General features: G+C 37.7%; 1 protein-coding gene across 10 annotated transcripts in view; it reads right to left on the minus strand.

The window, feature by feature from the left end:
• The window catches only part of LOC127653897 (forkhead box protein P1-B), a 234,780-nt gene that overhangs the window by 37,099 nt on the left and 173,185 nt on the right, over positions 1 to 24,496 (minus strand). For 8 of the 10 annotated variants that reach the window (XM_052140736.1, XM_052140733.1, XM_052140731.1 and 5 more), the window contains 3 exons: positions 11,740 to 11,877; positions 9,767 to 9,859; positions 4,758 to 4,899 (listed from right to left, as the gene is read on the minus strand). In XM_052140736.1, the coding sequence (XP_051996696.1) occupies positions 4,758 to 4,899; positions 9,767 to 9,859; positions 11,740 to 11,877 (373 nt within the window). Of the gene's footprint in view, positions 1 to 4,757; positions 4,900 to 9,766; positions 9,860 to 11,739; positions 11,878 to 21,969; positions 22,145 to 24,496 lie in introns of those variants that run through there. The other 2 variants (XM_052140738.1, XM_052140737.1) reach the window with 2 other exon arrangements.

The raw sequence follows: 24,496 nt of genomic DNA on the forward strand, positions 1-24,496 counted from the left end.
AATGAGATTGCTATTTACATTATCGAAAAAGTAAATCACATTACTAATTATTTTAGACCCCGTTTACACCTGGTATTTAGATGCATTTTTGGTGATCATATCATATGTGGTGAGTGCTAAATATAGGTCCGCTGCGCAAAAAGAAGAGTTTAAACTTTGTCGGTTACGAGCGATTTAAAAGGAAATAATCATCGGATTGGAAAATTTACATACACATACAGTACATTTGTGATGCATGAACATCTGCAGCTCAAGTTATACAGGTAGTAATCCACTAAAATAATGGACAACTCTGCTCAAAACGTTGTTTTTGAGCTAAAATACAAATTTCAGCTGCATCTGGAAGAAATAGCACAACATTTATTTTTTGTTTGTTTGTTTTTTTGCACTTTCTTTGTCTTTTCTGACTTTTTTCATTTATTATCAAGCAGTAATGTATGCCGTCATGAAACAGAGTCCCTCCCCACCAAATCCGATCAGGACAGGCAGGATACACATTTAAGTGACCAGGTGTAAACAGTGATGTGTCTCGTCTGACAACGTGTGATCAGACCACACAAGATGGATCTTCATACCAGGTGTAAACGGGGTCATACCTTACTTTCTGAAAATCCTTTTCAAAGAAAACAATTATTTTTAGTTTTTCCACTCAATTAAATTTAAAGTAATTTTAACCTTTACTTTAATTAAAAGTAAATTTAATTTCACCCTCTCCAAAAATTTAAACATTAAAGAGCCCATATTATGCTCATTTACAGGTTCATAATTTTATTTTGTGGGTCTACTAGTATAGGTTTACATGCTTTAATGTTCAAAAAACACATTATTCTTCTCATAATGTACATTGCTGCAGCACCTTTTTCATGCAGCATTCTTTCCACCCTCTGTCTGAAACCAGTGGCGGCTGCTGGTCTTTCAAAGAGGGGAAGCTCATTTTCGGCCTACATTATAAACTTATTTACCCTATTTTTTGCACTAAATCAATCTTAGGTGTTGATCTGCCCTGCTGTTTAATTCTAATTTTTTCCTCGTAAGGAAGACTTTCAAATGGCTTCGCCAAAATCAGGTCGAAAATATTAGCACCGTCTGCCATCGTGCGCAGTTTCGCCCGTATGACGCTAGCCTAGCCTACTGTATGAATGAATGAATGAACGAACGAACGAACGCTCTAAAACAAAATATATTAAACTTGGTAAAACTGAAACAAGGAATGTGGTGTATAATTGTGTGAAATGTATTATGCAAATTGACTAGCAATTTCGCCAAACAAATATAAAGAAATAGGTTGCAGCAGTTTGTCTTTCGACTACACTTGAGAAATCCATGATGGGACTGAGCGCGAAATAGCTTCAGTGACTTCTTATAGTACAGATTCGCTGTCAATCAAAAGGAGATGCAGTCTTTCGACAGATCCTCCAATCATCACGCTGAAGCCCGGAGTCTGGGCCAGCCCACTCTCATTCACCCCCAGAGACGCTGAGCGTCCATGGGCGGACATAATCGCAGCATTTATCCAATGACCGTCTATTTTCGAGCACTGAAAAAACTGTTCAGAGCAGCCACATTGAAGTCAATGGACGCTCGGCTTCAACAGGGAAATGCACTGACGCTACGGGAATGTATGAGAAGTAAATCGAGTCAGCCGACCTGCTATATGTAATGTAGCTGATTCTGAACGAACTCGTCTTCGAGATGAACGTGTTCTAACGCATTTTTAGTCAATAAATTGTTTACACAATAGTACATATTTGACCATTATTTTTTTGACATTATAGGGGAAGCTGAGCTTCCCTTGCAGTCTTAAAGAAATCCCCACTGTCTGAAACGCTCCGTTGTAGCTCCTGTCTCTTTAAAGCCCCACTTTCCGAAAACCCCAGTCTGCTCTGATTGGTCAGCTGGCCCAGTCTGTTGTGACTGTTCAACCACTTAGAGAGTGTGTCGGAAATGTAACGCCCCTTACCTAATAGAGTTTCAGTTCCCGAGTCTTCCTGAGCAGCGCATTCCTGAAGCGGGCATTATTCAAATATGTTACATAGTGACGTAGCTATGTCACAGAAGAAATGGCTGGACTGCAAACCAAGCATTTCAGGCAGTTCAGGAGCAGTGTTTTCTTTGGGAGAGAGATGCTCCCTTTGGCGTGAATTTTGAACTTTGTAACTTTGCAGACCTTTTGCATGCACAAACAGCTATATTACACACTAAAGGAAAGGCAAAATCCCCAAAAGCATAATAGGGCCTCTTTAATATAAAAATAAAATATCCACCTGCTGGAGTGATCCAGCCTGATTTTTTTTTTTATCCAAAACATTCAAATACGACTTACAAAACATATTGTTTTGATTGAAGTCTCCTATGTCTTTGTTGTGCCTAAGAGCTTGCTTGCATAATCGTAAACAATATTTTAAATTGTGTAGAAATGACTGGATGTGACTGAACATCAAACGTGATGCGGTAAAAGATTTGAATGCAAACATTAAAGTCAAAGAGTCTAATAAATAAGCCAATTTCAGACTGTGTCGCAGGCCAAGTAATCTTCCTTAGTTGCTTGCCCAAGTGCATAATCACCACACACACACGCACATACAAAGGTAGCATAAGTTATCATGCAACTGTTAACTACATAGCTAACTACTGAATATTGAAGATTACATCTTTTGAATGGAATACAGGGTTGCTGAAGCATGAAAGAATGTAGTGGAGTGTGAATGAATAAAAGGTCATCAATAACTTTTAACAGTGAAGCAGAAAATGTGGTGGACACACACACACACACACACACACACAAACACACACCTACACTCTAAGTGTTTTAACTGCTGTCTTACATTTAATGACCAATAAGATTCAAGAAATCCACTATAGAATGTTCAAGTTACTCAACCAGGTTTATTCATATTTTGGACTAATGCTAGAACTAGACTAACCAGTTCTAAGCAAGGACATTAGCTACACTTCACTGAAAACAATAAGCATATCTTATATGCATACAACATCCTGTGTACCATGCTTACTGCTATGATATTACATTTCACAACGGCTTTGAACAAGACTCATCCAATCCAAATTTAGAGTTGTAACTATCAGTTTTAGAAATTATATTACATGTCTTTCATATACGTCCTTGGATTGGGCATTAAATGCTTGCAATGTTCCCTGATTATCAACTGCTCTGTCATTCAATCACTTAGAAGAAATGCAATTGTCCTCTACAGGCATCTCAAAGACGGCCACTAGCCTATGGCTTCGCATTGCATCTCTCAGCCCAGGGCAACGTGAGTATTTGGAGTGGCTCAGCTTTCTGACTATGCGTTGATCAAACAATAACAAGACTGAACAAACACAGTTTGTATTTGCGTGTTACCCAAGCACCCCCTCCCCATCCTTTATATGCTCTTATCTTGTTATGAGCTTGTTTGTCTAAGCCAACGAGAGTACAGTCAGCTTTTGAAAGAAAGAATACAAAACTCAAAACAAAACCGATATGAATGCCAGTCTTTGTCATTCTGTTTCTGCTCCTTAAGTAAATATGACAGGAAAATAAAGCAACACACCTCCTGGAAAAAACCTTTTGACTCACTGACTGCTTGCGAAGTGATTAATCTTTGAATAGTGGGTTGAGTTTTGAAAACAATGGCACTTGTATGTTTAAGGGTTGACGGGGAGCCAACATAAGATAACAGAGATGTATAAAGAGGATGCAATGGAGTGGATATATAGGGGGGTATATTTTGCAGTGGTGATATGTGAGTGTTATAGTAGACATGGTCTTGTTTTAAAAGAGAAAAACACAATTGACAGTGTAGAGCAAAGAAAGTGTAAAGGACTATCCCAACTGAACAGAAATTTTAGCCAAAAATTTTGAATATTTTTATGTCATCATTAAACGGTGTTCACAATCCATTTCCATAATGTTCAAATTGAATAATTAATTTTATTCAACGGGAATTGACTGCAATGTAAAAAGTAGACACCGAATGACAAGTGGTCAGAAGAGGCCGATTACTAAGATAAAGATAGGTTTACATGCTTTAATGTTCAAAAAACACATTATTCTTCTCATAATGTACATTGCTGCAGCACCTCTTTTCACCCTCTGTCTGAAACGCTCCGTTGTAGCTCCTGTCTCCTTAAAGTCCCACTTTCTGAAAAGCCCAGTCTGCTCTGATTGGTCAGCTGGCCCATTCTGTTGTGATTGGTCAACACTTCGAGCATGTGTCAGAAATGTAACACCTTTTTGTAAGAAAATGACAAGTGGAGCGAAAAGTAGTAATTAATCGTATATTAAAAATTTTTTTAAAAAACTTTACCAACCAGCAAGATATATTTTGGCTTGTGTGTTCAGAACCGCCATTCCACATATGTTGAGTTAATATTTTTTCATTTACGACTTCAAAGAACAAGATGAACAAAAAGTATCAATAATACTAAACAAAAGCTAAACAAAACTCACCATACAATAACATATATTTTGTATATCCAAATATACTGTATATCAAGCTGTTGATATTTTTAGTCTCGGAGCTCCAAAAAAAAAAAAAGCAGGAATATTTTCACATTTTTGCTAAATGACACCGAATAGTAGTGGACAGGAAAATATTTTTTCTCTTTTGTGTACATTATTCGCGCTCAGTTTGAATACTTTTTGGTGCATAAAATCACTGATTTGCTGCATCACTCTTGGTATGAAGAGGAGTAATTAAAGGGCGAGAAGTTTACAGCTCATAACACTAAAGGCTGGTGTATGTATGAGTACTCACCCTGAGTGAGGGAGTGGAGAGGCAGAGTCTGGTTGGGCTGGATGGACAGCAGCCCTTGTCTTTGCAGACTAAGTAGATGCTGCTGCTGTAGCTGCTGAACCTGGAGGAGCTGCTGCTGGAATGCCAACTGCTGCACAGACACCTGCGAGAGAGACAGAGAGACGAAAGGTCTACACATCATCCTCACACTCACAAACAATTATGTCAGCACATACACAAACATACTTATTCGCTCTGATAAAAAAAAAAAAAAAAAAAAACAGGCACACACAAAAACAGCACTGACAGGTGCATTCCCACATTGCTTTCCCCTCCAAAATATCAAGGAGTTGGGTAGGCTCGTGACAAATAATGAAACGTTGTAAATCATTCCTAATAAGAACAACAGAATTTTCATTATGGCCATTAATAACTCCACAAACAAGGCCTGAGAGAAACTCCTTAATATTCAGCAGCATTAAAATTCAGAGCCAAGGCATCCAATCACTGGTCTCCTTTGGATAAATCAGAGTTGTGATGTAATGGAACAACCATCCAATAAAAGAACAGCTGAGAATGGCTGCACTGATACGATCACAGTCAATACATAATGTCAGTATATTGCAATTCTGTTACATACATACACACACACACACACACACACACACACACACACACACACACACACACACACCGATCAGCAACAACATTAAAACCACCTGCCTAATATTGTGTAGGTCCCACTCCTGCCACCAAAACAGAGCCAACCAGCATCTCAGAATAGCATTCTTCTCACCACAATTGTACAGAGTGGTTATCTGAGTTACCGTAGACTTTGTAAGTTTGAACCAGTCTGGCCATTCTCTGTTGACCTCTCTCATCAACAAGGCATTTCAGTACTGCCACTCACTGGATGTTTTTTGTTTTTGGCACCATTCTAAATAAATTCTAGAGACTGTTGTGCATGTCAGCAGTTACAGAAATACTCAAACCAGCCTATCTGGCAATAGCGTATAGAAAAAGGAGGGTGGAAGATTGTTGAAGGGTGTTTGGCATAAGAACTGGGGGAGTTTTGGGAGGAAGAATGGGAAAAGATAGATTGTAAAAGGGAAAGGGAAATATGGAAGAGAGAGAGAGGGTGTTGAAAGACAGAAGGAGAGGGAGGGATGGCAAACAAATTGCTGCATAGTCAGAACGATAAATGTGAGGAAATGATCTAATTTCCCTGATTGTCCCTCAGTCAAAACAAATGTGCGATGTTGCGGAGATACAGTGGGCTACTGAACCCTCCCATTGACCCATCTCAACACTAACACTGTTGTTTATGACCCCCTCATTGCATTATGACAGCTCTGTGACAACAGTTATACGTCCATCATAATCACTGGAAGATTATGTTGAAGGTTTCTGATGGGTTTGCGGTGGAGGTCTGCATTGCAAGGGTTGTGTATGCAATGCGTGCGTGTTTGTGCAATAAAGCACAAGCGTGGCTTTGCCAAGCTGTGAACCGCACCCTCTTCCCAAACACAGGATGCTTCACTTTGCGTTTACTTCTCCAAACAGAGGGCACACAAGAAAGGTCCCGCGGCACAGCCATGGGCAGGTCAACCTTTAGACCCACAACAGAGCTGAAACAGTCTTCTCTTTTATGGTCCACCCATCCTCACTGCCTGTCAAAGGTCTGTTCCTCTATCTGAAAGCCACCCTTTCTCTCTATCACCCTGTACTCCCTTACAACCCATATTCCCCTCTACATCCTGATCACAAAGCTTTGTTTGTACAAATACTTTGTTTATAACATCAATAATCTAAACTGTGGTGCAGGGGTAGCACACATGTTAACGATATACTAGAGCTGGGCTGCCATCATAGAGACATAGGTTTGAATCTGGCCTGCATAACATCCTAATTCTATTACTTTTGTCTCTCCCATCACTCTTCTGACAATTAAAGGGGAAAAGCCCATAAGTAATGATTAAATAAATGCAACTGATAAATACCTGACTGGATGATACTAGAGCTGGGCGATAGGATGATGTAATCGGACATCGACGGTATCTTATAAAGATCCCGATGCCGACTTTGACACTCACTGTGAGACGATGATTGACGCTATATCGGTAAAATGGCAAAACCATGGGTTTGGGAAGTCACCAATTATATTACACAGTAAGCCAGGGTGTGAAACCAGCACCTGCCAAATGCAACAAGGCTGAATCCAGTTCGCAAGCTCCCCGTCCAAATGAAGGTATTTCGTACACGGGTAATTTTGCTCATCTAGCCGCAACATCGGATGACCTGCAAGACGTCTCGGAGTGACACATGACAAGACACGTGGTTGAAGAAACACACTTTTGAATATTTTTAAGAACAGACAAAAGAAAAACCGTCAGTGCTCGTGTCTGATTCACTGTTTGATCAGAGGCGTGCAGCGCAAGCCTGTCTTGTTGAACACGTGCATATTAAGTTTTTTTTCTCTTTCATTCATCTGAAAACTGTTTGCAAGAATAATGTAATCTATTAAAATGCTGCAAATTATCTCCAATTATCTTAGGAGATGCTGTGAGTTTAGTTTGCTTTAATTTCCACGGAGCAGTTCACAGTTAACATGCATTGTGAAAGCAACTCTGCAGGTTCAGTAATATATATCTTTGTATTAAAGAAACAAAGATGAAAGTGATTAAATCATAAAATAATAACTAATTATTATTTTAATAAGATTTTTTTATTACTTTATTTTATTAGCTTTTTTAATTTAGTTTAATCTGCATTTTGAATTTAGAAAAATTTTCGGGTTTCAATAAATTATTGTAATTTTTGAAGCAAAATAAATAAAGCAAATTTATTCACTAACCCTCGGCAGGGGAATGACGATGTAAATGGATATCGCAATATCTTTTAAGTGATTATCGATAAAGTATTTTTTACATATCACCCAGCCCTAGAGGAGACTGAAATGTTACTGTTGATTTTTAGTTTTTCATTGTGAGATCATGATAGTGAAAAGTGGTATTTTATTATGATATTAGTATGATAGTAATGGTAATTTTTTTTCCAGCAACACAGCTTTGGATACATCAGCAAAAAAGGTTGTTCCTGAAAGTTGAAAAAATTTTTTTTAATAAAATTAGGCAGCAAGCGGAGCAAAAAGTAGTGATAATTCATACAATAATAATAATAATATCATTACAAAAAGACGACAACAGAAGGGATATTTTCTCTATTTCACGAAGGTTTGTTTTGCTATTAGTGTTAATTGTTTTGCTCAAAAAAATCCCTTCACTCCACTTTACAGCACTGCTTTTGGTATGAATAGTACAATAACGGGGAGAGAAGTGTAAATCACATTTATTAAGGAAGTAAATAGGTTTAAGTTTAATTTAATGTTGGCTGTACATGTAAAAAATAAATAAATAAATAAAACTCTACACTCTGAATATCATATTCATCCATATGCTCTGTCACCCTGATGAAGGCTGCTCGGGCTCTTCCTCCACTCACAAGCGTTAACCTAACACCGGCCGGCCTGGTGCAGCCAACAGGAGGTTAACTCGGAGTGGCACGCGAGAACAGAGCAGATGACAACATGATACAGACTGATGCTGGCAGGCCCCTTTAATGCCTCGCCTCCAATCTGAAGTAAAAAATCTTTGAAAACCTATGAAATTTTGTTGTCTTTTAAATAAAAGAGGCACAAAGCAGCAGCGGGAGTTTATTGTCTGACCCCCTTGGGGGGAGTTGCTGCAACAATTCGTATTCCATCTTTTGATGGCTGCGCGAGTAAGCCGAAGGAGGGGGAGAGGGAGCTAGCGTGAAAAAAACACAAGCAGACGGAGGAGAGCCTCTTGAGGGCTGCATCAAATTCCTGTGATCATACATAATACTCTTTAAAATGTTGTTTTTCTTCCCTCGTTCGTCACGTTCCATTCAGCTGATCAATTGTTTTTTCTTTTGACGGTGTCACCCTCCCTCTTTCACCCCCTCTGTTCTCAAGTCCCCTTCCCCTCATCTGTCCTTCTGACATGAGAGAGAGGGAGTGAGAGCGAAAGAGTGACAGCTTCTGTCAGAGGCAAGAGGAACAGTCCCGTTGCGTTGATTTATGGAGGCAACGCACCACAACTAGTCCAAACCGAAGCCCCCAGTTCATTAATTAGCGAGTTGTGGGTCTTTGAAGTGTGTATGCGTTAGTGTGTAAGCTTTATAATATTTGACTTAATTTCTACACTCTCGCTCTCTCCCGTAGCAGAATGAAGCGCTCGGAGGGGAAGTCAAAAAGTTAAACTCTATCTTTGAACTGCTTTTGACTGAGCAATAATCGCCTCTTTTGTCCCGTGTATCGCCGTATCCTGACGTCATTAGAGCAGCCAGAAATAGCAGGTCAGATGGCCTTAAAATGAAAGAAGAGAGACAGAGAAACAGCCAGCACACTTCAAATATTATACAAATATGTGTTGCCGTATTTCTGAAAGACATACAGACAGGAAGACATTCACTGACCATCGGCAGGGGAATGACGATGTAAATGGATATCACAATATTTTTTAAGTGATTATCGAGAAAGTATTTTTTACATAAAACCCAGCCCTAGATGAGACTGAAATGTTACTGTTGATTATTTGCAGACAGGCAGACAGACAGAGAGACAGACAGACAGTCACAGATAGATAGATAGATAGATAGATAGATAGATAGATAGATAGATAGATAGATAGATAGATAGACAGATAGATAGATAGATAGATATGCTACAACAAAAACTCAAATTAAAATGAAAGACATAGCTTTTGTCGCTTGTCGATTTATCATGTTAAGACAGTGTGTTAAGAGTGTAGAAATACAAAAGCAGGAAACAACTCTTCCCATTGTCAAAACTCGAAATAAGATGACACAGAGGGGTTGGAATGATTTTGCTTTTGTATTAGTGCTGGTGGGAAACAGCTGCTGGATGCACTGGGGGCAGGTAATGAATACCAGGCCGCAAGTGTGTGTGTGTGTGTGTGTGTGTGTGTAAAGTGATGCAGTCAGCATACCTCTTTACTCTGCTGCTTGCTGCCATGCTGCTGTTGGATGAGCTGAATGTGGAGTTGTTCTTGCTGTTTCTTATAGAACTCCTGCAGTTGCTGCTGCAAAGTATAGAGTCATACATATAACCTGTATTTTATACAGTGGCTGCATTTTATTCTGTTATGATTGGCTAAAATATTTATATATATATATAAAATAACACAAAAAACATGTTAAATTACGTCAACCATAATTTACTCATGGTTGACGTAAACAACATGACAATTTCTGTACGATTTTTTCTTGCAACTGCTTTAGTGATGTACTTTTCTGTAATTCTTGTGCTTTATTTATTCTCATTTGTGAGTCATTTAGGCATACAATAAAGTAATGAGGCCTTAAAGGAATATTCCGGGTTTAATACAAGTTAAGCTCAATCGACAGCATTTGTGGTATGATGTTGATTACCACAAATATTAAATTTAACTTGCCCTTCCTTTTCTTTATATATAAAAAAACGTGGTTACGGTGAGGCACTTAATATGGAAGGGAATAGAGGGCAATTTTTAAACATGACTTTTTCAAAAGTATAGCAACAAGACTTAAACGATATGCATGTAAACATGATTTAAGTGTGATAAAATCAATTACTAAACTTTTCTGTGTTAAGTTATGGCCAATTTTACAACTTTGTTGCCATGACGATGTAATGTCAACAAACCCTAAAACTCTAAAATGACTGTAAAAATGATGATTTACACAACTTTACAGCTAAAATACATACGTTTTAACAAATTAATGTCAGTGTTTTTATACAATAATATGCTTAAAATATCTTTATAGCCTTTAAACCCTACACAAACCGGCCACATTCACTTCCATTGTAGGTGCCTCACTGTAACCTCAGTTTTTTTTTTGTTTTTTTTTTATATATATATATATATATATATATATATATATATATATATATATATATATATATATATTTTTTTTTTTTTTTTAAGGAGTAAGTAAAACATTTATTTTATTTTTTTTAGTAATCAACATTATACCACAAATGCTGTTGATTGAGCTTAACTTGAATTGAACCATAATATTCCTTTAATGAATGAATCAACATCAATGTTGATGGAAATTTGCATTATGAATACTTCAGTATACCTACATAGTAAATCTAAGTCTTATTTCAAAATAAATAATACATGTAACTTCTCACACAGTCACAGTTCAACTTTCACAACTTCCTGAGAATCAAGAAGTCTGTTCGGTTATAGATTTCGATTTATTACAAATCACAATTGTTTGCCATACATATTGAGCAACAGTTGAATGGGAGGTTTGTACTCTATGTACTGGTGTACCTGATGTAATCTTAGGGCATGATTTTGCTAATTATATAATTCTAACAATAAAATCTGAGATTGCATCTTAATCAAATTCTATATTATTTATATCAAGTTGTGACAAGGCTAACAAAATACTCGACTTGTCGTTTGAATTGTTTATTGTGACTATAACTACTAATAAATGTATTTTTATTGAACATTATATCAAAGAGTCTTAAATCATACTGCATTTTTGTTTCAGCTATTTTATAAAAGCTGTGCACCACTCCCGAAAACACCTTTTATCAGTAGTAAATCACTGCATAACACAACCCCTTTTGGCTTATTGCTTTATTACAAAATCCGATAATTCCAACAATAAATTCTGATTTAATGAGCCACGTTTGAAGCTGTAAACAGGTTTATAAACCGAAACACATTGCATTGCATTTGTAAACAGCCCACAATTAGGCTAATTAACTAATTTAAATAAGTTTATTATTGATCATTAATTATTAATGACAATTATTAATAAATGTAACTATTTATTTCACTTCGATTCACATCATACCTAAGAACACTCCACATCAAATCACTGTAACACTGGCCAGACTGTTTGAGTTACAGTTGAAGTCTTGTTTATACTGTATGAAAAAGAGAATAAGACAGGTTACCTGCTGTAACATCAGTGCTTGTTGTTGCTGCAGTAACAGTTGGAGCTGCTGGGGGCTCAGAACTTGGTGTTGGAGGATTTGCTGCATTTGCTGAGGAGTTATGACCTGTGGTGTCATCATAGCAATAGAAACTGGCACCTGCATACACATAGGATGAGAAGGAATTTGAATGATAATGCTATACCATGCATACTAGACAAGCGAGTAAACATGCTAGCAAGTTAACATGTAAACATGTCCGTTCACACAGGTTCATGAGTTCAAAAACAGGTAGATATAGTGCAGTAAAATAAATAGAACGCAAGGGTTTCGAGACCTATTTTTAAAAGTTACACTTTTATACTTGATATGGTGTTTTAAAAACACAGCACTCATAACGTGAGATGCTAAAAAACAGTGAGATGTGTTACAATGGCCAAATATGTCCGTCCTGCACATGATATATAGACCGGCAATTAAAAAAAAACAAAAATAGAAAAAAAGCAAGAATGCATCCTGTGTGAACAGCCCCTTAGAACACACTTCCCATCACAGGCCTGTCACTAGATTCTGACAATTACCTGAGGAAGTTTCAGAACCACTGATACAAGAAGCCAAACTGCGCTGATTGAAAGGAGACTGACAGATAGAAAGAGAAAGCACACAAACACACACACTCGAACAACCACAACTGTCAATGCTCCATTTCCATCATCAAATGGCCCACTCCACTGACAAGGCCACTGCCCATTATTCTAGAGTGATGTCTATGCTTTGCTTGTGACTGTTGGAATATGTTTCGTATTATCTTTTTTTTTCATGATTGTTTTCCCCTCCTCATCAGCATGTACACACACTTGTCCACTGTACTTATGAAAAATAGGCCACTCTCACAGTGTACTGTTTCGTTGTGTACATTAACCTAATTAATTGAATATCTATTAACAGGAATTGATATTGTAGTGGGCAGGATGCTCATGCACTGACAGGGGTCTTTAATTGGAGAAGATGTTCTGTATGTGAGTGTATGTGTGCAGTCTTTCTCTATGATATGCTTTGTCATTAAAATCTCTCCTTTGTGACATTGGGTGACAAACCACATCTGTGCTGAACTTGATAGCGCTGCGCATTTGCAACTGTTAACATATTCCCAGCGTGTTTTAGCAAGCGTGTAGCGAGATGTCTCACATCTGCTCCTGATTGGCCAGACGTTAGGACGGCTCTCTCTCTTCACCAAGGTTACCCCAATTCTGTCTCTGAGTCAGAACTGCTGGCACTCGTTTAAATTTGTCACTTCTTGATGCGTGTAATTGAGGCTGGAGGTTGGAGGCTGTCCCTCAGTAAGGGGCGGGATTACCCTCCACACTGGCTCCGCCTTATTCAGCCCACTCTTATTTAAAAAAACAAAAAACATCCTTAATGAAGTCCATGCTAATGCCGCAAAGGACAAACAATGAGTTTGTACATATAAATGTACTATAAATTCAACAAAAAACAAGGCCTTTATGTGTATGTGGAACCTCAACTACAAATGAACACTTAAGCGCGCTCATTAACACACACCCCAACACACAGGCGTTAAGTCATAATATGTGGTCCATTTTTCACATGGCTTAGCAAGCCATTTGCATACTCTGCAACCCTTGATTTCTTCATTTCACAGTCATTATGCACTCATGTCCTTATTTCTCAGCGCCACTAATTTTGATGAACTATTCTGAAGGTCAGAGAGACAGACGGGTGGGTGGAAGACAATACGCACTAAAACACTCAAACCACACAGAATGCATGTTTGGACAATTTGGACCTCATCTGGACGTATTTACAATTCATATTTTTTGTTAAAAAAAATAACTTTTTAAAGAGCATTCATATTTATGAATTCATGTTTTTAATTTCTATTTTTTAGTACAGTTAGAAAGATGATTACATTTCAAAAAAATTTTTTACTTAAATGGATGCTGTTAACAAACATTTACACTTGTCCATTAAAACATTTCAATAAAATGGATTCGCTGTTTTAAACTTATATGTAAAAATAAAAAAAACATTTATTTTCTTAAATAGTTTGTACGTCTGTAAGAGAATCTGATCAAGCACATTTTTAATATCATCTGGACGTATTTATAAATTAGTATGTTTTAAAGTTTGAAAAAAGCATTCATATTTATGAATTCATATTTTTTGTTAAAAAAAAAAAACTTTTGTAGAGTCCCCCAAAAAAAAGTGGTTAAGCAAATTTTAAACATTTTCTCACTCAGTTGTTTACTTACATGTACACTGTTAACACAATGTTTACACTTATCCATTTAAACTTTGCAATAAAATGTATTTGCTCATTTAAACATTATTCACATTTACAAATACATAGTTTTTTAAAATGTTCATAAAAGTTTGAAAGAGAAACCTATCAAGCAAATTGTAAACATCATCTGGACAAATATATACATTTGTAGTTTTTGTTACAATTTTTAGTACAGTTTGAAAATGTATTTTTTGCAATAAAACAGATTAGCTGATTTGAATATCATTCATACTGACAAATTTCCATATAAGGGAAATAATCAAGTCAATTTCAAACACATTTTCTTAATTCCAATTACCAAACAAGAATGTTTGTGGTTTTGTTGGATGTTAAAATTTTGTTTGGTAATTGGAATTAAGAAAATGTGTTTGAAATTTGCTTTATTGATTTCCCTTAAAACATTTGTGAAAATTGTGCAAAACAAATATGGAAATTTGTAAAGAAGAATGGCATTTAAATCAGCCACTTGTAGTTCTGAATTTGTGTTTTCAATTAAATTACTAGAAAAACATTTGAAAAAGAAATCTTCGTTTTAAACACATTTCGAACAAATTACTTCCAAGTACCAAATAAGGATGTGGAGGTGAGAGTATGGCGGCTGCCGATGTTTTTCTTGTATATGGAAGCACCTCGAATTTGTGTGCATTTGAAGCAGTACCGTTGCGCTATACTGTAAAGCGAACAAGTTTTGAATTTAATAAAAGACATTCCTGTGTGAGAATCGCTGTCTTCTGCGGAAGATGACGATTCTCACAAAGGAAAGTCTTATTTTAAACTCAAAAACTTGTTCGCTTTACAGTGCAACGGTTCAGCTTCACACACACACAAACTCAAGGTGCTGCCAACACACATGCATCTTCTTATCTGGACCACACCCTCACCTCTACATAAACTTAAATTATAAATGTAAACAGATAAAAAATGTAAAAACCTCTCAACAATCAGGCCATGACAAACCAACGCCTATCCCAATTAATCCCTTTATATCCCCACCTTACAGACACACAGAAACCAGCTTCACACCCTCCTCTCTCCCGCAAACATGTGTGTGTGTGTGTGTGTGTGTGTGTGTGTGTGTGTGTGTGTGTGTGTGTGTGTGTAAATGTGTGTGTATCCACTTCTACAAAACCTCAGCTCTAGCGGAAAGGCTATTACAGCTCACATTTTACTGCCCATTACCACTGAGGTCATTAGTGGAGAGAGGGATGGACCTCCTCTTAACCGATTGATCATTGAAACTACTAGCATTTAATCCACTGGTGAATGAGCAGAGATTTCTTTAAGACAGGCCGCCACAGATGAGAAGCACTTCAGTTGAAAAATATCATTCTGGCCACTATATCAGCAGCACTTAAGAGTGAGAGATACCGCTGCTTAAAGCTGGTCCTCTTCTTCTCTGACCATAATTGTAGAAGTGTGCAAAATTGAAATTATTATTATGAATCGCAGTAAACAGACGTTTCAGTTGATAAGAGGTGAGGAGAGAACGCAATACATATTTCAAGTCTTCTTTTGTTTCAAATGCTTCATGACAAGGCAGATAACTGGCTACACAAGGAATTTTATAAATGAATATTTCAGTTATCAATTGGACAGTTTTAAATGGAGCAAGACTTGTTTGCTCAGAAACTGAAATAATTGTTGGGAGAAGAGAAAAGTGAGCAAACACGAGAAAGCTGACGTTGTAAATTTCACTATGGTGTGGTGTTGGCCAGGTGTGGGTGTAGAAACACACACACGCACAGAAACTTTAACACTCTTACAGATGCTATGTGACTGCAGGCAATGTGCTAGCGCAGGCCTGCTGTCCACCAAGCCCTACCAAAACATGCACACATAATACAAACACATCATATACTGTATGCTTTCACATGCCAACACATGCAAACATCTGCAGCGTCTAAAATGCATTTAAAAATAATCCGGACAGCTTTATTGGCTTCACAAAATCTTCAAAAACTAGTTCAAAAACACTGTTAAGTAAACTGATATTGAGTCTTGAAACTGATTTGCAGATTTGGACATCAACTGGACTTTTTTTTTGTTTCATAACCTTGTTTTACTCCCCTGTTCTCCCTAATTTGGAATGCCCAATTCTCAATATGCTCCAAGTCATATTGAGAATATGGGGGTGCATCCGCGTCTGAGACAGCCAATCCGTGCATCTTATCACGTGGCTTGTTGAGCGAGTTACCGCGGAGACCTTGCCTGTGTGGAGGCTTCACACTATTCTCTGTGGCATCCACATACAACTCACCACACGACCCACTGAGAGCGAGAACCACATTATAGCGACCGGGCCAATTTGGTTGCTTAGGAGACCTAGCTGGAGTCACTCTGCACGCCCTGGATTCAAACTCATGACGGAAGGGGTGGTAGTCAGCGTCTTTACTCGCTGAGCTACTCGGGCCCCCATTTTTCGTAACATTTTAGTACAAGTTTGAAAGGTCAGTATTTACGAATTTATATTTTCCGAAAAATTTTAAAAGACAAACCGATATTCAGATTCAAGCACACTTCAAATACTTCAGCTGAATTCCAATTACCAAATAAAGACTTAAATGTAAACATTTTATATACTAAAAAATATATTTTGCACACAACAAAATATATATCTACAATGTATATAACTAATAAATAATTATGGACACTTTTCATCAAAATAATTAAACATTAAAGTGCAAACATTTATAAGCATAAAATTCAAATCATGAAATATCAAGTTACATTTATGGGATTTTTTTGCAGTTTGAAGGGGCTAAATCTCTCATAGAAAGACACATCAACCGTCAATGCCTGCTGGGAGATCGAGTGAACTGGACGCAGCTGCAGACACAGCTCATTTGAGCCTGGCCCTTGAATCCACTGTCCACTCCGTCTTCAACACACAACTAACAGCAGGAAATAACGGCTGAATATACAGCTCTAATGAGGAAACATCTGACACACATCTGCCGAACCTCAAAAACACTGATACTGACTTACTGCAGAACACCGTCTTCCTGAGAGTGCAAAAAGTCATGCATGGTGAAAAGAGAGAGAGAGAGAGAGAGAGAGAGAGAGAGAGAGAGAGAGAGAGAGAGAGAGAGGTGGGCAATTAAGATGAAGTGTGAAGACTTATGGGGTGGGGGGGCAACTTCAATCAGAGCGTCTCGTACATTGAACTGGCCGCACGGAAACAGGTTGCAAAGGAAGAAAAAGAAAGAAAGGGTGCAGGAAAAAAAAAAAATCTAATTTTAATGCCTGCTCCCCAGTGTCATCTTGTTTTGTCAGGACATCAAATAGAATTGAGAAGTACAAAATAACAAGCCCTTTAGAAATCAGAAGAGGTTTGGTGTGTTTGAAGCCTCTCGGTTTACCTTGTCCAGAGATATAGGGAATAGTAATGTCCGTACGCTCATTCTGATTTTACAATGCAGGTGTGGTGTAATTAGTCTTGGAGACCATTTGAATACCCAATTTGGTTTAACCTGTTTTAGTTTGTTTTGTTCAAATTGCATTTACTAGAATGCAAAACCAAATCAATCTACAAATAAAACTCTAGTTAGAAATTCTGCATGGTAAGCAACGAGTAAACCAAAAAGCTATCTCTAAAGGATTAACATAGACAATACTGTTATAATAAATGTTATAATATTCATAATTATTATTAATCCATTACAAATGGGCAAAAGTGAAAGAGTAGATACATCAGTCAATACTGTCCAAGGTAGTAACCACCATAGACATTGAAGGGGTGCATCTCTCCCAATATTCAGATTAGAGCGAGACCGATATGGACTTTTCAAAGGTTGATTCTTAAATATTAAATCTTTTTCCCCTAATTCCTGAATATGTGGATTAATATAAAAAGCTGAATAATTCCACTCCCTCTTCTTCACTCTGGCTCTCTTATGGCCGTTTACAGTTCACATAAACAGCATAATCATAGTCACATTTTCTGCCCATTTACCAAGCAGATTCGGAGGGGGATCGGCCCCTTCAAGGCAACTGTAAAAACAAAAATCCAGATTTCAATTTAATTAACTTCTAAACCACAAACAAACAAGTTCTCAGCAGAGCTGGCCCAGTTTGCCGTAAAACAAACAAGCAGGGGTGAAGGAGAGCATGAGGTTCATTTTAGAAGAAAAAAAGAAGAGCAAAGCTCGGTATAGCATTGCCGTTCCCACACCAACTCAACCCCACTGCAGGTGCCCCAATGCTGGGCCCTGATGGTCCAGCCCTGGGACCCTCTGAGCTGATGCTTGGGGAATTCACACTTGATCTCACACACAAACTCTGGTTGGGTGTATTATGGATGTGCTTTGACATATGCCATGCCTTGATATGTTGCAAAATGTTACAGAACGTTCCTTTAATGCGTAAAAACTATCTGGATAGCCAAGTACAACTTATTATCATCAGCCATGATACTTTTACTGACACGCCGTTGACTTGACATGACTTGAAGGCAGCTATCATTTCTCACCTCAAAGCCACCCCATGTGACCCTTGCCATGACTTCCCAGATTTCCTCCTCACATACTCCATACACACACAATAATACACAAAGACACATTCACAAAATAACACACTGAAGGTCTAAACCCCGTCTGACACGTGCCACCAAAAACATGTCGACGAATTGCCTTTGACCACTTTGCACCTTTCCCTGACACCCCTTTCCTCCCTCCGTCTCTCTTTCCCCCTCTCCCTCTCTACTCATCCCGCTGATATGATTTATGGTTTACCAGCTCAGCGAGGTTACGCAACGTCGCGCATGCCTTCAGACGCGTTATTGGAGTCGGTGGAGATTTAATTAAGATCACAGTTGCACAAATCCCCCTCAAATTGAGAATTTACTCGAGACAGTGGTCGTCACATCCTCGCATGGGAGAGGTCCCTATTCTGCACAACGCCCAATGACGACAACACTAATCCTTGTTTCCATGGTGGCAGATGAAGGCTTCACTAAATCGCAATGTGTTTTGATCACCCGAGTTGCGATGTTTGTCTTTGGGTGGCACGACTCCATCAGGGTCAATTCATATTTAGAATGGGAGATATTGTCAGCATCTGGCAAGAGCTAATAAGCAAATGGAAGACAAAGTGAAATTGTAGTTCAAAGTGATGTGTTTAACACTTGCAACAAAGTCAAAAACTCATTTAAAAACGACTAAGAAATTTTTGACGCAATTCCTACCTCCAAATTTATACTGTTCTGCAGTAAAATTAGTTTTGAAAGTTCACGTAGAGAGTTGACAACAGATGTGTGAGCCAAGAAAGCAGCAACCCTTATTAATTTATTTTTTTTGCTTCATATCCTAAAATTGTCTTTCGAAGCAATTCGTCACAACACCGCCCTTTCCTTAGAGGGTGCTCACCTGGTGTGCTTGCTGGAAAACTGACTAAGTAAGAAAAGGAGAAATGCATCTTCAGAAAGGGGGAAAAAGTCTGCTTGTATTCTTTTTTTCCTCTGCAGAAGAACAGATACCGAAGCAACAGAAAAGAACAGCTGGCAATGTTGTGTGTCATTACCAAAGTATTCTTGATTCTCACCACATAATGTCGAGCGAGAGGTCTGTGAAAGAGGTCAGTCACTGAAACGACTGACCAGATAACCCATCCTCCTGCCCCTTTCTACTTTCTTTTCTGCTTCACTCTCTTTCTCAGTTTAAATGGGAAACACTTTTCTACAGGAAATGTTCTACTCAACATATAGTACTAATAGGTTTACATACCCCATATAAATCTGTTTATAATATTTATTTTATATTTATCATATTTTAATGTTTTTTTTTTTTTTTTAAAGAGGGATTAAAAAAATTGCATTTGTTTATTATTATTATTATTATTATTATTATTTAGTACTGCCCTGGTTAAGCTTTTTGACAGATATTTACATACATTCCACAAGAAAAAATAACTGAATCTACATGCGTTCTCTTGCCCAAAAGTTTACACACCCTTGGTTCTTATTATAGTACGTTGCCTTCTGGAGAATCAATAACTGTTTGTAGACTTTAGTGATATTTGTGCAAGAATCCCCGGGTTGTCCTGGGCAGTGAAGCTGTTCTTAACAAAACACCATCAAATCTTTTAAGTTATTTGATTTCCTTGCAGGTTCTGCACTTTTAAGTTTTCCCTCAATGATGGCTCGATGATGTTGAGATCCAGCTTTGCCAGTCAGGACAATAGAGGGACTCATTCATTAACTATCACAACTGTCATTAATACCCAAATGTAATAAAATAATACTATTTCAAGGGTATTTACACTTTTAAACAGGAGAACATGTGTAAATTAACTTACTATTTTGTCTTGAATATATATTGTGCAGCTTCTAAAGGGCGATACTAAATAAAAAACAAAAACAAACAAATAAACAAAAAATATTTAACCTAAAAATCCTAAACATCTTACAGATTCCAAAAGGAGTGCATACACGTTTAAGCACAACTCTACCCTCTTGCATAAACTTTCACTTTCTTTCTGTAACAAATCTCACACATGCAAATATTCACACTCTCAGACATTCTCTCTCCCTCGCTGCTAATACGTGCTCGCCTAAGTCGAGCGGTAGAAATGACAGTTGTTGGCAAGCTCATGGCCTGTCAGGGCACAACATAAATGCGGTTCGGCCCCAGCCAGAGTGGGCCCTAATCCACTACTAATGAACAATAAATCAACTCTGATTACAAACTGTCAGGCCAATCAGCTCTCACCCCTCTCTCTCTCTCTCTCTCTCGCTCTAAAGCAAGGGGCCCGGTGGTCACAGCTGTGCGGCATTACCCTCCGCAAGGCTCCATGTTTAGCCTTTACTTTCCACGCGTCCAGTCGTTCCCTCTCCTTGTCCCCTCGTGCCATCCTTTAACTGAAACCCCCCACGATGTCTGGGCCTCTCCATGTGCAAAGTTACCACAATCATACCAGTCTAAATAATGCTAAAGACAAATACGCACCCTAAGTGTTGCATATCACCGTTGGGTTTTTTAAATCAATAATATCTCATTATTATCGACCAGGTTGATTAATCATACAGATAAAATAATTGGTATTTAGCTCATGCAAGTGACAGCTTTCTCAATGTATTTTGAGTATTTCAGTTCAGTTATTTCAGTATTTCAAAGTATTTTGAGATCATTAACATTAAAAAATAAATAAATAAAATAGTTGTTAAACGGTTTAGTGTGTAGGCCAGTGTGTCCAACAGAGCAGCAAACTTTTCTTTAGTTTCAAAAATCCAATTCTTGTCACATGCATTGTCCCACTCATGTGCGCACACACAAACACAAGTACGAGGGCCCATGACACAAGTGTCAAATCGGAGTGTGTTCTTGCCTCTTTCTAAATGTGGGTAACAGTGAAGTGGAGCAGTCCACCCCTTCCCGCCCCAAACTCACTCACTTAACACCCCATCCCCCCCACACTGATTGACACAACCAGTCACTTCACTAAGTGTGAATGCAACACAAAATTAAACAATAAAGTTTAAACCAAAACTTGTTTACTAATCTAAATGACTGTTTACAAACAGCTTTTCTTTACAAAAACAACATAAAAGTTCAAAGCGGTGTTAAAATCAACACAACACATTCTAAACAATTATTAAAACCTGCTATAAACATTTGCTCCAAGAAACATCAAAGATAACAACTGTCAACAACATCACAAAACAACATTTAACAGAGAAAATCATAAAAAAAGACTGCACATGCATTGTTTCATAATACAGAACCTCCGAAACTCAATTTGTAATCTCATCACAGTCACAGTGTTTACACATCTCCTAACCAACCAGACTGACAGAATGAACATAAACAGCATGCAATTTCTCTATTCCTCTGGACATATTACACTGTAAAACTTTTCAACTGTAACAGAAAAAGCTCTTAAACAAAATAAACAAACAACAAACAAACAAACAAACAAACAAACAAACAACAGAATCAATCATATTGACAAACCTGACAAACTCCATTAGGCTGGCAGGGTAAACAAGAGTGAAGCCGGGCCGTTTGGAGGATCGCGGAAGATGAGAAGACAGGAGTCGCGGAGCGGAGAGGGAGTACGAGGGAGGGAGAAAGAGAGAGAGAGAGAGGCGTTTACAGAGAGCTTGTGCGAGTGCTGCCGCGTCTTGAGCCTTTTTCCTGGGGATATGGACAGATTGCACGCGCAAGGTTGCTCCCTAGCTGACAAGATACAAAACTATCCAATCAACCACACCCTTTCTCCACCAATCACAAGCAGCCCTCTAAACATAATCAATTCAAACGGGGACACAAGCAGAGGCAGGGTCTGCCGCGGGCCGTGCATGTTTGTGTGTGTGTGTGTGTGTATGTATGTGTAGGGGGCAGGTAAAGCAATGCCTTTGAGCAAACCTATTAAAAAAAAAAGGAGGGGAGAGAGAGAGAGAGAGAGAGAGAGAGAGAGAGAGAGAGAACAAAAATAACCTAAACAAAACAAAAAGAAAAAAGCACCACGGTTGATGGCTGTTAACCCTTTGACCCAAGTCAGGGTTTTGTCCGTGCTTGTGAAGCAATGGAAGCCTGAAGAAAAGAAACCCCAGAAAAATTAAACAACAGATAAGCAAACACGACTATCAGGCATTGAGATCCCACAAGTTGTTGATGTTCTTTTAAAGCAGATTTGTTTATGGAAACAACACAAAGCTCTTCCTTTAATTTTACATGAAAAGGAAAAAAGTGAGTAGATGAAAACAAATGATAATCACATTTATTTTGTAATATTTAATATAAATATAAACTGACAACTTTATTTAAATAAACAAGGATAAAACTGTACTTTTTATTAAAGTAAGTTTTATTGTAAAATTATGCTTTAAATTACACATTTTTAACATTTAAAACTATCTGAACAGTGATCTGAAAAACTTCAGATGTGGAAAAGGTGCTGTTTCCATTCACAGACTGACTCTGTGTGTGTGGGTTCAATTCAAATGTCTACCAAATCCAACTTCCACTAATTTCCACAACGTAAAATAACACATGTGGGGCCCACTTTTGCTGCAAACGGTAAGAATATAAGTGCTCAGAGCTAGCAAGTGATTAAAAACATCATCACCTTCTCACATTTCTTTTTAAAAGAGTGAGGTAAACTATAAAAACTGGGTTCTCCCCCTACTGGCACATTTTATATTACACATTCCAAACAAATAAAGGGAAAACATCTCATGTGATGTTTAATCTAATCTAATTCAATATAGTATAATAATGTAATAATTTTAAGGCTTTATGGTTTTTAAATATGAATACATCATAAAAAGTTATTGTAAATTAGAAAAATTGTGTTTAGGCAATATAAGTTATTACTCAAAATAATAGTGCATTACACTGATATTATATTTATACATGACAGTTCATGAAAAAATTCAGAATTGTGAAAAATCACACCAAAAAAGGAACTGAAAGTTTTCATAAAAATAACCAAAATAAATTCATAAACCCTTTTATTTATTATTGATACATTAATACAGCATTTTACTTTTTTATGCATTTTTTTAATTGATAAATTAATACTAAAATGAAAACCCTATCAGATGGTAATAACTTAAAATGAATAATTATAAATATATGAATATTAATCTGTAATTACCATATTTATGTACCATGGAAATTCTACTCTAAATGTATGGTTGTGGGTTGTGGGTTGTGGGGGTGTGGGTATCTGTAGTCCACCTGAGATCAGTCTTAATTACGGAATTAAACAACTGCAGTATAAAAGCCTCTATGTTGTTTCTCTAACAAACACTCACACTCATACAGTATAAAACTCACACATGCACATGCATGCACACATACTCAAGCAAGGGTAAAAAGGCAAGTGCATGTACGCACACATAATATATGCAACCGCTCATATGAACTAACACACTCACACGCACACATTTGGTCATACCCCCTCTCCCATGCCTTATCCCCTGGGCAGAATGTCGGCATATTCTCAATAAAACACCTTCTTAGCAGTAATAGGCCACTGTTCTCATTTCAGTGCTCCCAAAGGGCTCATGATAAATTTAGCAGACATACAGTTCAAGCCTCCTCCTCCTGTCTCTCTCTCTCTCTCTCTCTGCTGTGTTCGGGCCTGCATGCCATAATTACCCATACTCTTTCTATCCAAGTAGTCTAATAGATCTTGCTGTTTATTCACTCCATCACTTTCTGAGTCACAGAACCAATATTATTCATTTATGTAAAGTGCAGATTGACTCCTATTCTTATTTGACACACAAACAATAACTTGTTTCATATCAGATCAGCTATGCGGTTGCCTATATTACTGTTACAGTGACATTGGGCCAGGGAGAGAGAGTGATCCCAGATAAGCGTTTGCACACAGGTGCGATTAGTTGAGTTGAGCACATGGGTGCAACGACAACTGCACAGTCATTTAAACCCTGAAGACTCATCGCAAAACCACTGACATTACAGACACGAAGCGTTCTATTACTACTACTATGACGAAGATTTCATC

This window comes from Xyrauchen texanus, chromosome 13, assembly GCF_025860055.1.
Source record: "Xyrauchen texanus isolate HMW12.3.18 chromosome 13, RBS_HiC_50CHRs, whole genome shotgun sequence".
In the NCBI taxonomy this organism is placed as follows: Eukaryota; Metazoa; Chordata; class Actinopteri; order Cypriniformes; family Catostomidae; genus Xyrauchen; species Xyrauchen texanus.